General features: G+C 41.1%; 1 protein-coding gene across 1 annotated transcript in view; it reads left to right on the forward strand.

Annotated features, from left to right (window-relative positions):
- The window catches only part of LPA (lipoprotein, Lp(a)), a 135,040-nt gene that overhangs the window by 78,938 nt on the left and 42,735 nt on the right, over positions 1–13,367 (forward strand). The window contains exons 24-26 of the mRNA XM_011975969.1: positions 1,158–1,317; positions 5,090–5,271; positions 6,474–6,633. Coding sequence (XP_011831359.1) covers positions 1,158–1,317; positions 5,090–5,271; positions 6,474–6,633 — 502 coding nt within the window. The remainder of the gene's footprint in view (positions 1–1,157; positions 1,318–5,089; positions 5,272–6,473; positions 6,634–13,367) is intronic.

Here is a 13,367-nt window from a genome sequence, read left to right on the forward strand (position 1 = left end):
CACAGGAAGTCAAAGGTGAAGTCATGGGCAGCCAATGGGTAGGAAGCTTCAGTGCCTCCTCTGGGGGAACCAGAGCTGTGATGTTGAGTGCCATGTGAGGGATGGTGTCTTTAAAAGGGGCATAGACCCTCTAGGGCACTGGACTTACAACTCCCCTATTATCAAACAAATCATATTAGTGTCCTAGCCAAGATGGATATTCTAACATCCTGCCAAATTTGTGATGATTTACTAAGCTCCTAAGCCTGTCCAGCCCTTTCTTCAAGTAGGCAGTGTTTATTGCAGTCTTCAGCTTTACCACTTTGGAGGAATGCCGCTTTTGAGGCTGTTGTTCTTGAGAAACTTAACATGACTTCATTAGATCCATATTGTCCCGAGTCTTTGAAGCAATACGTAGCCACAGAATTCTTTATCTCCCAAGCCTACCTTCATCTTGGGCAGGCTGTGCACACCTAGGATTTGAGGGAAGGGATTTCTCAGTGTTCTCATCCCTCCTTCTCATGGAACATGTATCTCCATTGTTTTTTGATAAGAAGAGTAGTGGATGTCAGCTTTGTTGTCATGAGGGATCCTGGGCCCAAGATTCCCTGTCTCCCCTCCTAGGCTATAAAATTTTGGCCTGTACTCCTCCTCCCTGAGAGGCATTGTGTCTTTACCTGCAAGTCCTAGATGCAAGATCTTTTTCTGCTCCATACCCCAGAATCTGAAGGCTTTTGCTTTGGAGGAGCAGTGGTCTAGGAAAATGTGCAAGGGTTTCATGTATACCCCCCACTGACAGTCAATCACCACCTACAGCCTGCACAGCCTGATGCATGGCACCCTGATTTCCTGCCTTGTTCTCACGAACACCCAGAAGAGGTGTAAGCAAAAGACCATCACATGAGTGTAATTTGGAAGTATAGGCACTCTGATCTGTTTTTTGTTTGTTTCTTTTTTAGTTTTCCAGGGTTGAATTGAAATATTTACGACTACTTATTAAATTTATAGAATCCTATGAGTCTATTTGTATTCTTTATTCTACATTTCAATTTGCATACTAATATAGAAGAGTGTAAATTGTTAATCCTCAGATTATTCCACTTTGTGTGTCATAATTTTTTTTCACATGTTTCTCTTTTCTAGGCAATGCTGAGATTGATTTTCTCTTTTAATTTCAGCACCAACTGAAAACAGCCCTGGGGTCCAGGACTGCTACCAAGGTGATGGACAGAGTTATCGAGGCACATTCTCCACCACTATCACGGGAAGAACATGTCAGTCTTGGTTGTCTATGACACCACATTGGCATCGGAGGATCCCATTATACTATCCAAATGCGTATGTCTATCATGTTAGCCATAAAAGGAACAATAGTCAACTAAAATTTCTCTTAGCTGACCCATGCTACAAACTTACTTCCTAGGTCTCAATTTCTCATAGATTCAGAGTTTGTAGCAAAACATCTCAGGAACCTTCCTTTTGAGCAAAGAGTCTGAATGAAGAGAAATTTTAGGATTGTTATATTTCATAAGAGTTTGATGGAAGCAGCAGGATATATGGAGGTGGTGAAGTCTCATTAATGTAAAGCTAAGGAGATCAAATGACCAAATGTTTAGACACAGTATCATTCCACAATGCCCACTAAAGATCTGTGCAGTCTTTCCACCATGCAATTCTATCATTCCATCCTTCATCCCTGAAGTGAAGTTTGTGTTTGCCATTTTTGACATGGATCAGAAGTAACAAATTCAGGCTGGGTGCAATGGTTCAGGCCTGTAATCCCAGCACTTTGGGAGGCCAAGGCGGGCAGATCACCAGAGGTCAGGAGTTCAAGACCAGCCTGGCCAACATGGCAAAACCCCATCTCTACCAAAACTACAAAAATTAGCTGGTCATGGTGGTGGGTACCTACAATTCCAGCTACTTGGGAGGCTGAGGCAGGAGAATCACTTGAGCCTGGGATTCAGAGTTTGCTGTGAGCCGAGAGCATGCCACTGCACTCCAGCCTGGGTGACAGAGCAAGACTCAATCTTAGAAAAAAAAAAGAAGAAGAAGAAGTAATTAGTGCCTATATTTATGTATGAGTACTAACCTGTATGAACACACTGGGTTCTAAGCACCAGTTTTCTGAAGGGATATGGGTTGTCAGGAAGAGTAAAAGCAGGAATGCAGATGAAAGTCAGGAAGTAAACAGTTGCGGTGATTAAAATGGGCAGGTACATGGACAAAAAATGCATGTCTGACAAGAACTGGCCTCTTGCCATAAGTGAGTATGAACAATATGGAAAGACTGTTTGCACATGTTGGACAGCAGACAGTACAACCTGAGATAATTTAGAAAGGGAAACAAATAAAATCAACCCCGTAATTACTCTTCCTACACTTAAGGGCAAAGAGTTTTAACCAAAGCATTCCACAGCAGTCTTGCTAAACTGGGAAGAGAGACTGGAGTTTTGGTAACTAATAAAACTGAGATTTTCTAGGTTAGGTAATAATGAGAAAGTATTTGTGGAGAAAAGGAGCTCCAGGAATACACACAGAAGTCTCCTCAAGTCTCTGGCTAAATAGAAAGCTGTGTATGCACAGAAAGATGTTCCAGAGAGAAAGGAGAATAAAGAGCAGCTACTGGGGAAAGAACAACTGCAGAGGAACAGTGAGCTCAATGAAGATGCCAGAGCTCACATAGCACTGGGAGGTATTTGAGCTCTGACCAGCCTGAGGAGAGATACCTCATTGAACATCTTGGGCATTCAGCAGAGACCCCAAAAAAGCCATACTTCAGGAGTAGAATGAATGCATTCCTAAAATAAAATCTACTCCAGAAACACCCTAGAAAAGCTTAGAAACCAAGTCTAAAAAGATCCAGGTGATCTCCAAGTAAATTAATCTCCCGTCAGAAGAAAACATAACCTCTTCAGAGGTAAACAACATTAAATCTCTCAATTATATGGTATCCACAATGTGTTACATACATTAAAAAATTTGCTGAACATACAAAAAGCATTTAGTGTTATCCATAACCAGGAGAAAAATCAGTTGATACAAATAGACCCCAAAATGATAAAAATAACAGAATTGGCAAGGAGATTTAAAATGTATGTAACATAATTGTATTCAAGAATTTAAAGAAAGCATGAACAAGAAATACATAAATGGATAATATTAACAGAAAGAAAAATTGTAAAAGGACCAAATGGAAGTCAAGAACTAAAAAAAGAGACATCTCTTTAATGAGAAAATCACTAGATGGCCTTACAATCATACTAGATAGTACAGATGATAAAGCTAACTAGAAAATATTAGGGTGGTACGAACCACAGCACACTCATACAAAGCCTGAGAAGATAAATAAGCAGAGCCTCAAGGACATTTATGAAAATATCAAAATATTTAATATAGGTTTAAAGCGAGTCACAGAGGAGGGGAAAGAGATGTTGGAACAGAAAAAATACTTGAAGCAGTGATGGCTGATGACTTTCTAAATATGGAAAATATAATAAACTCACATAGTCAAGAAGCTCATGGATCAGATATGGATTTTAAAAAGTAAAACTGTATGATTTAGTTGGACACATCATAATTAAATTGTCCATAATCAAAGATAGAAAGTAAAATCTTATTTGAAGCCTGAGGGAAAAAGCATACCTTTACATAGAGTAACAGTGACACAAATGACTGATGCCTTCTCATCAGAAACAACACAAATCAGAAACAATAGAATAACAGCTTTAGAGTGGTAAGAAGAAAAAAAGACCAAAACAGAAACAACAAAATATCACATTTAGCGTAGTAAGAAGGAAAACAAGATCATATCAGAAACAACGAAATAACACCTGTAGAGTGGTAAGAAGAAGAAAAGTTCAGGTCAGAAATAATGAAATAACACACTAAGAAGAAAAAAAAAGATCAAGTCAGAAACAATGGAATAACACCTTTAGAGTGATAAGAAGGAAAATAAAAACAGCAAACTTAAACGCTGTGCGCAGCAAACAATTTCATTGAAAATGAATGTTATGTAAGTACATATTCTGTCATCCTAAAAACAAAGAACAAATAAAAAAATGTTTCATCAGCAGGATTGTGTAATAAAAGATGTGAAAGAAGGCTATGTAAGTAGAAGAAAAATAATAAGAGGATTCTGAGAGGTTACAGCAACGTTCTTGGGCGGCATAAGGGGGAATGCATTCTCCAAGATTCCCCCGGTCTAGGGTCTTCACCTGTTGTGCCTCTTACTGCATTGTTTTCTGACTCCTCCATAGCCACTTGGCCCCTTCAGATCCCATAGTCTACCTAGCCATCTCCCTTTATGCCTTGGGTCCCGCTGTTCTTTCAACTCATCACTCATTCCTTCAGTCCCAGAGTGGCTGCAGCCGGCAGAGGATGGACTGAGAGCAGGAGAGGAGGTCCTTCCCATGAACCAATCCTAGAGAAGCAACATCCTGCCTGGGAGCTAGTTTTCCAGGAAGCTTTTATAAGTCTTGTAGAGCCAAACCTCCTTGCTCTACCAGATACAGTATTTATAGTAATACTATTTTCATGATTATTTTATATTGCAAATGTAGAGCATTTATGCTACACTATGAGTAAATAGAGTAAGGGGGCTAGCATGGGAATTATATAATCTTGGATGTCCTTTCTTCCTTGGGGAAATGTATTTGAGTTCCAACTTACCTATTACTATATAGTCCTATAGAGAGAGATACAAAGAGCTAGACAGACAGAGATACCTTTGTATGTGCATTAAAAAAATCTAAGATATATATATATACTTCGAAATCTATGTCATTTATTCTGGAGGAAAGTATTTGGCAGAAGGTGAAAGGAGGATATTCTGATCCTTTCTTGTACAGACATGTATTATCTCAGTTTTTATAGAGAGCACATACTACTTTTGAGGTTTTAAAATAAAAATTATAATCTGTGATGTGTCCACACTTGTTTATAAGTTGAAGTTGAAGACCATTTGTACTTATGGCAATATTATTGTATGTATAATGGGAATATTTCAAAGGTATTTGCTAACACTTTGTTACAGCAAAACGTAGAGGGCGCTAAGTGCTCTTGAATCTTCTCCCATCTCCGGTAACCTGTATTGTTTTGAAATTTGCAGTGGCCTGACCAGGAACTACTGTAGAAATCCAGATGCTGAGATTCGCCCTTGGTGTTACACCATGGATCCCAGTGTCAGGTGGGAGTACTGCAACCTGACACAATGTCCAGTGACAGAATCAGGTGTCCTCACAACTCCCACGGTGGTCCCGGTTCCAAGCACAGAGGCTCCTTCTGAACAAGGTAAGACGTTTGTGATTAGACATCTATACAGTGGGATGAAAAACCATGGAAAATCTTACCGATGCAGACGCCTTCAGTGGTACACTGGAGGGTTGGTTGAGGGTCTGCTATGTGGAAGAAAGCCTCAGCGCCCTCTCTGGGGGATCCAGAGCTGTGATTTTTGGCACGCTGTGAGGAGGCAGTGTCTTTAGGAAGCGCACAGACCCTCCAGGGCACTGTACTTACCACTCCCCTGGTTATTAAGTGGGTCATTTCAGTGCCCTAGCCAAAATGGATATTCTAACGACCTGCCAAATATGTGAAGATTTCCAAGCCAATAAGCCTTTCCGGTGATTTAAAATAGACCTTTTTCATTGCAATCCACAGTTCGCAGTCTCTTAAGAATGTTGCCTTTGAGTATGATATCCTATAGAAACCTAAGGAGACTGCATTATTTTTAATTGTCCTGGGGCTACGCAGCAGGAGGTAACCAACGAATGCTCTCTCTCCCAGGCCTACCTCAGTCTTTCACAGGCTCTGTTCACATGGCTTTGAAGTTAGAGATTTCTAGGTGTTCTTGCCTCTTCTTCTCATGAAACTTGCGTCGGCAGTGAGTCTACAGAAGAAGAGGAAGAGAATTCTGCTTTGTTGCAATTCAGGATTCTGGGCACCAGAAGACTCCCTATCTCTCCTCCAAGGGAATAAGTTGTTTGTCTCTAACCCTCCTTGAGAAACAATGAGTCTTTGCCTGCACTCCTAAATGCAGGATGATTTCCTGCCCAAATATTCAGAAGGTTAAGGCTTTTGCCTTGGTATGAGCAATGGTCTAGGGAAATGTGGAAGGGTCTCAGGCCTGCTCCTGACTGACCACCAGTTACCTCCTACAGCCTACACCAAGGAATGCATTGCATTCTGGTCTTCTGCCCTGTGGTTCTCATGAACACCCAGTAGAGATTCATAGGATGGAGCTGCACATGAATGTAATTTCCAGTGTCCAGCATTCTGCTCTGTTCTTTATCTTTTGATTTAAAAATAATGTTTCTTTGAACTTATTAAAATTCTAGAATACTATGACTCTATTGAGTCTTTTCACATCCTTTTGCTACTAGTAGAAAAAAGAATAGTAATAATTTTCAGAGGCTACTGTCCAGTTTGTGACATAAATTTTCTCCCATGTTTCTCTGCTCATGCAATTACTATGATGTCTTTTATTTTAATTTCAGCACCACCTGAGCAAAGCCCTGTGGTCCAGGATTGCTACCATGGTGATGGACAGAGTTATCGAGGCACATCCTCCACCACTGTCACAGGAAGGAACTGTCAATCTTGGTCATCTATGACACCACACTGGCATCAGAGGACCCCAGAAAACTACCCAAATGCGTATGTCTTTGATTAAAACCGTAAGAGGAGCAACAGCCAACTCAATTATTGGTTAGAAGAGCCATGCTTTAGGTTCACTTCCTAAGGACAAATTTCTCTTAGATTCACATTTTGGCAAAATGTCTCAGGACCTTTGCTTTTGAGCAAAGAGTCTAAGAGAAGAGAAATTTTAGGCCTGGTATATTTCCTAATAGTTTTATGGAAGGAGCAGAATATACGGAGGTGGTGAAGTCACATTCATGTAAAGCTCAGAAGATCAAATGACCACATGCTTAAATACAGTACCATTCTGCAACGCCCACTAAAAATCAATATCATCTTTCACCCATGCAATTTTGTCATTCTAAACTTCAATTCCCGAAGGTTTGTTTGCCATTTTTGTCACGGGTAATAAGTAAAAAAAAAATTAAGACATATAGATATACACACACACACACCTGAATATTTATATATATGTCTGAATATTTATATACTTATGTACAAATTTTATATTTAAATTTTTGTATAAATTTATATATTTTAAATATTTTATTAAAAATTATATTGTTTCACTAAGTATGTCTATTTTTATATATTTTTAATATAACATTTTAAATATTTATATATAAATATTCAAGTATGTAACTGAATATTCATTTACACATAAATATATATATATGTGTGTGTATATATACCCAAATATATATGCACACATACATACCTGTATAAACACACTGGGTCTGAAGCACCAGTGGTCTGAAAGGACATGTGTTACTAGGACTTAAGAGCAAAAGCAGGAAGGCAGATGAGAGTCAGAAAGTACATAAAGGCTGAAAAGTGAAAGGGACAGGTATGTGGACAAAAAGCAGGTGTAAGCATAACAGTCTTTTGGAAGCAAATGACTATAAAATATATGAAAATACTGTTTTCACATGTTGCACAACAGACTGTAGTGTATTGAGATAATTTAGAACAGGAAACAAATGTGATCAACTCCATAAGTATTCTGTATTTCATCATGGATTGACGGGCAAAGACATGGAGCCCAAGCAGACCACAGCAGTCTTGATGAACTTAGAGACACTAGAATTTGGAATTACAAAGGCAGCTGGGATTTTCTACGCTTGGTAATAATAAGAAAGAATTTGTGGAGATAAAGAGCTACAGTCATGCACATAGAAGTCGCCTCAGTGTAATATAAACCTGCGTATGCACAAGGAATTATTCCACAATGAAAGCAGGACAAAGAACAGCTACTGGGGAAAGAACAACTACAAGGGAACAGTGAGTTCAATGGAGATGGCAGAGCTCACAAAGCACTGGGAGATATTTGAGTTCTTACCAGCTAGAGAAGAGACCTCATTGCAAATCTTGGGCATTCAGTAGAGACCCCAGAAAAGCCATTCTTTGGAAACAGAGATGATGTATTTTAAGAGCAAAGTCTACTCCACAAAAATCCTAGCAAGATTGAAAAGCAAGTCAGAAACACCAAAATCATCTAAACATCAATCAGTTGCCCATCAGAAGAAAACTTAACCTCTTCATAGGTAAACAACAAAACCAAATTTCTCAGTTGTCTGGTATCCACAATATGTGACATAAATTTAAAAATTTACTAGACATAAAAAAGCATTTAGTGTGATCCATAGCCAGGAGAAAAATCACTCAATACAAATAGACCCAGAAATGACAGAAATGATGGAATTAGCAAGAACATTTAAAATATACATATAATCATTTGTTCTTGTGATCAAATATCACAAGAGAGGAAAGAGATACTGGAAGAGAAAAAATGCCTGAAGCAATGATGACTGAAAACTTTCCAAATATGAAGAAAGTAAGAAGCTCACAGATTCAAGAAAATTAATCAATCAGAAATATGATTTTGAAAAGTAAAAATGTATGATTTACTTGGGCAAATCTTGGTTAAATTGTCTAAAATCAAAGATAGCAAGGAAAATTTTATAAGCCAGAGGAAAAAACATTGTTTATGTAGAGGAACAGTTACACAAATGACTGATGTCTTCTCATCAGAAACAATTAAAGTCAGAAACAATGAAGTAAAATCTTTAAAGTAATAGAAAGAAGAAAAACCAGAGAGGTGAGGGATCATGGCGGACAGAAGGCAGGACTAGATTGCAGCTCTGGACAGAGCAGCATGTGGAGGCTTGTATTGTGAATTTTAGCCTGATATTGACTGTAAGAACAGACTAGCAATCCTGAGAGGACCCACAGACCCTGTGAAGGAAGCAGACTGCTCCTGCAGGACCCAGGAGACACCCCAAATACTGTGAGTGCCCCAACTGCAGAAATGGCAAAGGGGGGCCTTACTCCCTCAAACACACCCCCCAACTGGAGAAGCTGAAAGTCTGTTTGTGGGAGAAGTTCCCAACTTTACCTGGAGTTCAGTAAAATTAGAGAGCTGAGCCAAGTGAAATACAGGGGTAGAAGAAGGAGCAGAGAAGACCTGGGAGCTTGCTGGATCCCCAAGCAGCCCATTCCTGCCTGGCACCACAGGGATCCATCAGGAGGGTGGCCAGAGGAACAGAGGGTAAAACTCCACAGGGAGGACTGCTCTGTCTGAACTTTGTAACAATTCGAACAGGGGGAGAAGCCTACTGGCCAGAACTTGGGGGAGGGCATGAATCTGGCTTGCAGACTTCACAGGTGGGAGAACTAAAGCCCTTTTCTTTCACAACTGGGAGGTAGAAAACCTCAGGCAAGTTTTCAAGCCTGACTTTCCCTCTGCCTGGAAACAGACTTGGGGCTGTTGGAGGGGGGGCATGGTGGGAGTAAGACCAGCCCTTCGGTTTGCATGGGTACTGGGTGAGGCCTGTGACAGACAGCTTTCTTCACTTCCCTGACAACCCATATGACTCAGCAGAGGCAGCCATAATTCTCCTAGGTGCACAACTCCAGTGACCTAGGAACCTCACCCCCATCCCCAAGAGAAGCTTCAGTAAGACACACCCAAGGAAAGTGCTGAGCTCAGACATGCCTAGTCCCGACCCCAACTGATGGCCCTTCCCTGCCCATCCTGGTAGCAGAAGACAAAGAGCATATAATCTTTGGAGTTCTGGGGCCCACCCACCTCTAGTCCCTCTCCACACTACTACAGCTGATGCAGGAGGCCAACCAGCACAAAAATAGGGCTTTGAACCACCAAAGCTAGGAACCCCTGTGGAGTCCATTGCACCCTCCACCACCTCCACCAGAACAGGTACTGGTATCCACAGCTGAGAGACCCATAGATGGTTCACATCACAGGACTCTGTGCAGATAACCCCCAGTACCAGCCCAGAGCTGGGTAGACTCACTAGGTGGCAAGACCCAGAAGAGAGGCAACAATCACTGCAGTTCAGCTCACAGGAAGCCACACCCACAGGAAAAGGGGCAGAGTACTACATCAAGGGAACATCCTGTGGGACAAAAACATCTGAACAACAGCCTTCAGTCCTAGACCTTCCTTCTGACCAGTCTACCCAAATGAGAAGGAACCAGAAAACCAACCCTGGTAATATGACAAAACAAGGTTCATCACACCCCTAGAAATCACACTAGTTCACCAGCAATTAATCCAAACCAAGAAGAAATCCCTGATTTACCTGAAAAATAATTCAGGAGATTAGTTATTAAGCTAATCAGGGAGGGAGCAGAGAAAGGCAAAGTCCAATGCAAGGAAATAAAAAAAAATGATGCAAGAAGTAAAGGGTGAAATATTCAACAAAATAGATAGCTTAATTTAAAAAACAATAAAAAATTTAGGACACTTTGGACATACTTCTGGAAATGCATAATGCTCTGGAAAGTCTCAGCAATAGAATTGAACAAGTAGAAAAGATAAATTCAGAGCTCAAAGACAAAGTCTTCAAATTAACCCAATCCAACAAAGACAAAGAAAAAAGGATAAGAAAATATGAACAAAGCCTCCAAGACGTCTGGGATTATGTTAAATGACCAAATATAAGAATAATCATGGCTCCCGAGGAAGAAGACGATACTAAAAACTTGGAAAACATATTTGGGGATATAATAGGAAGACTTACCTGGCCTTGCTGGACACCTAGACATGCAAATACAAGAAACACAAAGAACATGTAAATACAAGCAGTACAAAGAACACCTGGGAAATTCATCACAAGAAGATCTTTGCCTAGGCACATTCTCATCAGGTTATGCAAAGTTAAGACGAAGGCAAGAATCTTAAGAGCTGTAAGACAGAAGCACCAGGTAACCTATAAAGGAAGCCCTATCAGATTAACAACAAATTTCTCAGCAGAAACCCTACAAGCTATAATGGATTGGGGCCCTATCATCAGCCTCCTCAAACAAAACAATTATCAGCCAAGAATTTTGTATCCAGCAAAAGTAAGCATCATATATGAAGGAAAGTTACAGTCATTTTGGACAAACAAGTGCTAAGAAAATTCACCATTACCAAGTCACCACTAGAAGAACTGCTAAAAGGAGCTCAAAATCTTGAAGCAAATCCTAGAAACACATAAAAATGGAACCTCTTTAAAGCATAAATCACACAAGACCTATAAACAAAAGTACAAGTTAAAAAGCAAAAACAAAAAACAAAACCGAAGTATGGAGGCAACAAAGAATATGATGAATGCAATGGTACCTCACATTTCAATACTAAAATTGAATCTAAATGGCCTAAATGCTCCACTTAAAAATTCAGAAAAAGTCAATGGCTGGCAAGATGGCTGAATAGGAACAGCTCCAGTCTGTAGCTCCCCGTGAGATCAACACAGAGGGTGAGTGATTTCTGCATTTCCAACCAAGGTACCCGGCTCATCTCATTGGGACTGGTTAGACAGTGGGTGCAGCCCACAGAGGGTGAGCTGAAGCAGGGTGGGGCCTCACCTCACCTGGGAAGTGGAAGAGGTTGGGGAACTCCCTTCCCTAGCCAAGGGAAGCTGTGAGGGACTGTGCCGTGAGGACCAGTGCATTCCAGCACAAATACTATGCTTTTCCCATGGTCTTCACAACCCGTAGACCAGGAGATTCCCTCGGGTGCCTACACCACCAGGACCCTGGATTTCAAGCCCAAAACTGGGCTGGCGTTTGGGCAGACACTGAGCTAGCTGCAGGAGATTTTTTTCATGCCCCAGTGGTCCCTGGAATGCCAGCAAGACAGAACCATTCACTCCCCTGAAAAAACGGCTGAAGCCAGGGAGATAAGTGGTCTTGCTCAGTGGATCCCACCCCCATGAAGCCCAGCAAGCTAAGCTCCACTGGCTTGAAATTCTTGCTGTCAGCACAGCAGTCTGAAATTGACCTGGGACACTCAAGCTTGGTGGGAGGAGGGGTGTCCACAATTACTGGGGTTTGAGTAGGAGGTTTTCCCTTCACAGTGTAAGCAAAGCCACTAGGACGTTTGAACTGGGCAGAGTGCACTGCAGCTTGGCAAAGCCACTGTAGCAAGACTGCCTCTCTAGATTCCTCCTCTCTGGGCAGGGCATCTCTGAAAGAAAGGCAGCAGCCCCAGTTAGAAGTTTATAGACAAAGCTCCCATCTCCCTGGGACAGCAACTAGAGGAAGGGTTGGCTGTGGGTGAAGCTTCAGCAGACTTAAAGTTTCCTGCCTGCCAGCTCTGAAAAGAGCAGTGGATCTCCCAGCACAGCACTAGAGCTCTGATAAGGGACAGGCTACCTCCTCAAGTGGGTCCCAGCTTCAGAAGGTAATAGCAAGCTCCTCTAAGCTAAAGGAGCATGTTCTAACACAATGCAAGGAAGCTAAGAACCTTGAAGAAAGGTTAGAAGGATTGCCAACTAGAGTAAGCAGTTTAGAGAAGAACATAAATGACCTTTTGGAGCTGAAAAACACAGCACAAAAACTTCATGACACATACACAAGTATCAATAGCAAAATCAATCAAGTGGAAGAAAGGATATCAGAGATTGAAGATCAAGTTAATGAAGTAAAGCGTGAAGACAAGATTAGAGAATAAAGAATGAGAAGGAACGAACAAATCCTCCAAGAAATACGGGACTATGTGAAAAGACTGAACCTAAGTTTGATTGCAGTACCTGAAAGTGACGAGGAGAATGGAACCAAGTTGGAAAACACTCTTCAGGATATTATCCAGGAGAACTTCCCCAACCTAGCAAGACAGGACAACATTCAAATTCAGGAAATACAGAAAACGCCACAAAGATACTCCTCGAGAAGAGCAACCTCAAGACACACAATCATCAGATTCACTAAGGTTGAAATGAAGGAAAAAGATGTTAAGGGCAGCCAGAGAGAAAGTCTGGGTTACCCACAAAGGGAACCCAATAAGACTAACAGTGGATCTTCCTGCAGAAACCCTACAAGCCAGAAGAGAGTGGGGGGGCAATATTCAACATCCTTTTTTTGTTATTATTATACTTGTAGTTCTAGGGTACATGTGCACAAGATGTAGGTTTGTTACAAATGTATACATGTGCCATGTTGGTGTGCTGCAATCATTAACTCGTCATTTACATTAGTTATATCTCCTAATGCTATCCCTCCCCCCTCCTCCCACCCCATGACAGGCCCCAGTGTGTGATATTCCCCACTCTGTGTTCAAGTGTTCTCATTGTTCGATTCCCACCTATGAGTGAGAACATGCAGTGTTTGGTTTTCTGTCCTTGCGATAGTTTGCTCAGAATGATGGTTTCCAGCTTCATACATGTCCCTACAAAGGACATGAACTCATCCTATTTTGTGGCTGTATAGTATTCCATGGTGTATATGTGCCACATTTTCTTAATCCA

The sequence above is a fragment of the Mandrillus leucophaeus genome, unplaced genomic scaffold, assembly GCF_000951045.1.
Source record: "Mandrillus leucophaeus isolate KB7577 unplaced genomic scaffold, Mleu.le_1.0 Scaffold160, whole genome shotgun sequence".
NCBI lineage: Eukaryota > Metazoa > Chordata > Mammalia > Primates > Cercopithecidae > Mandrillus > Mandrillus leucophaeus.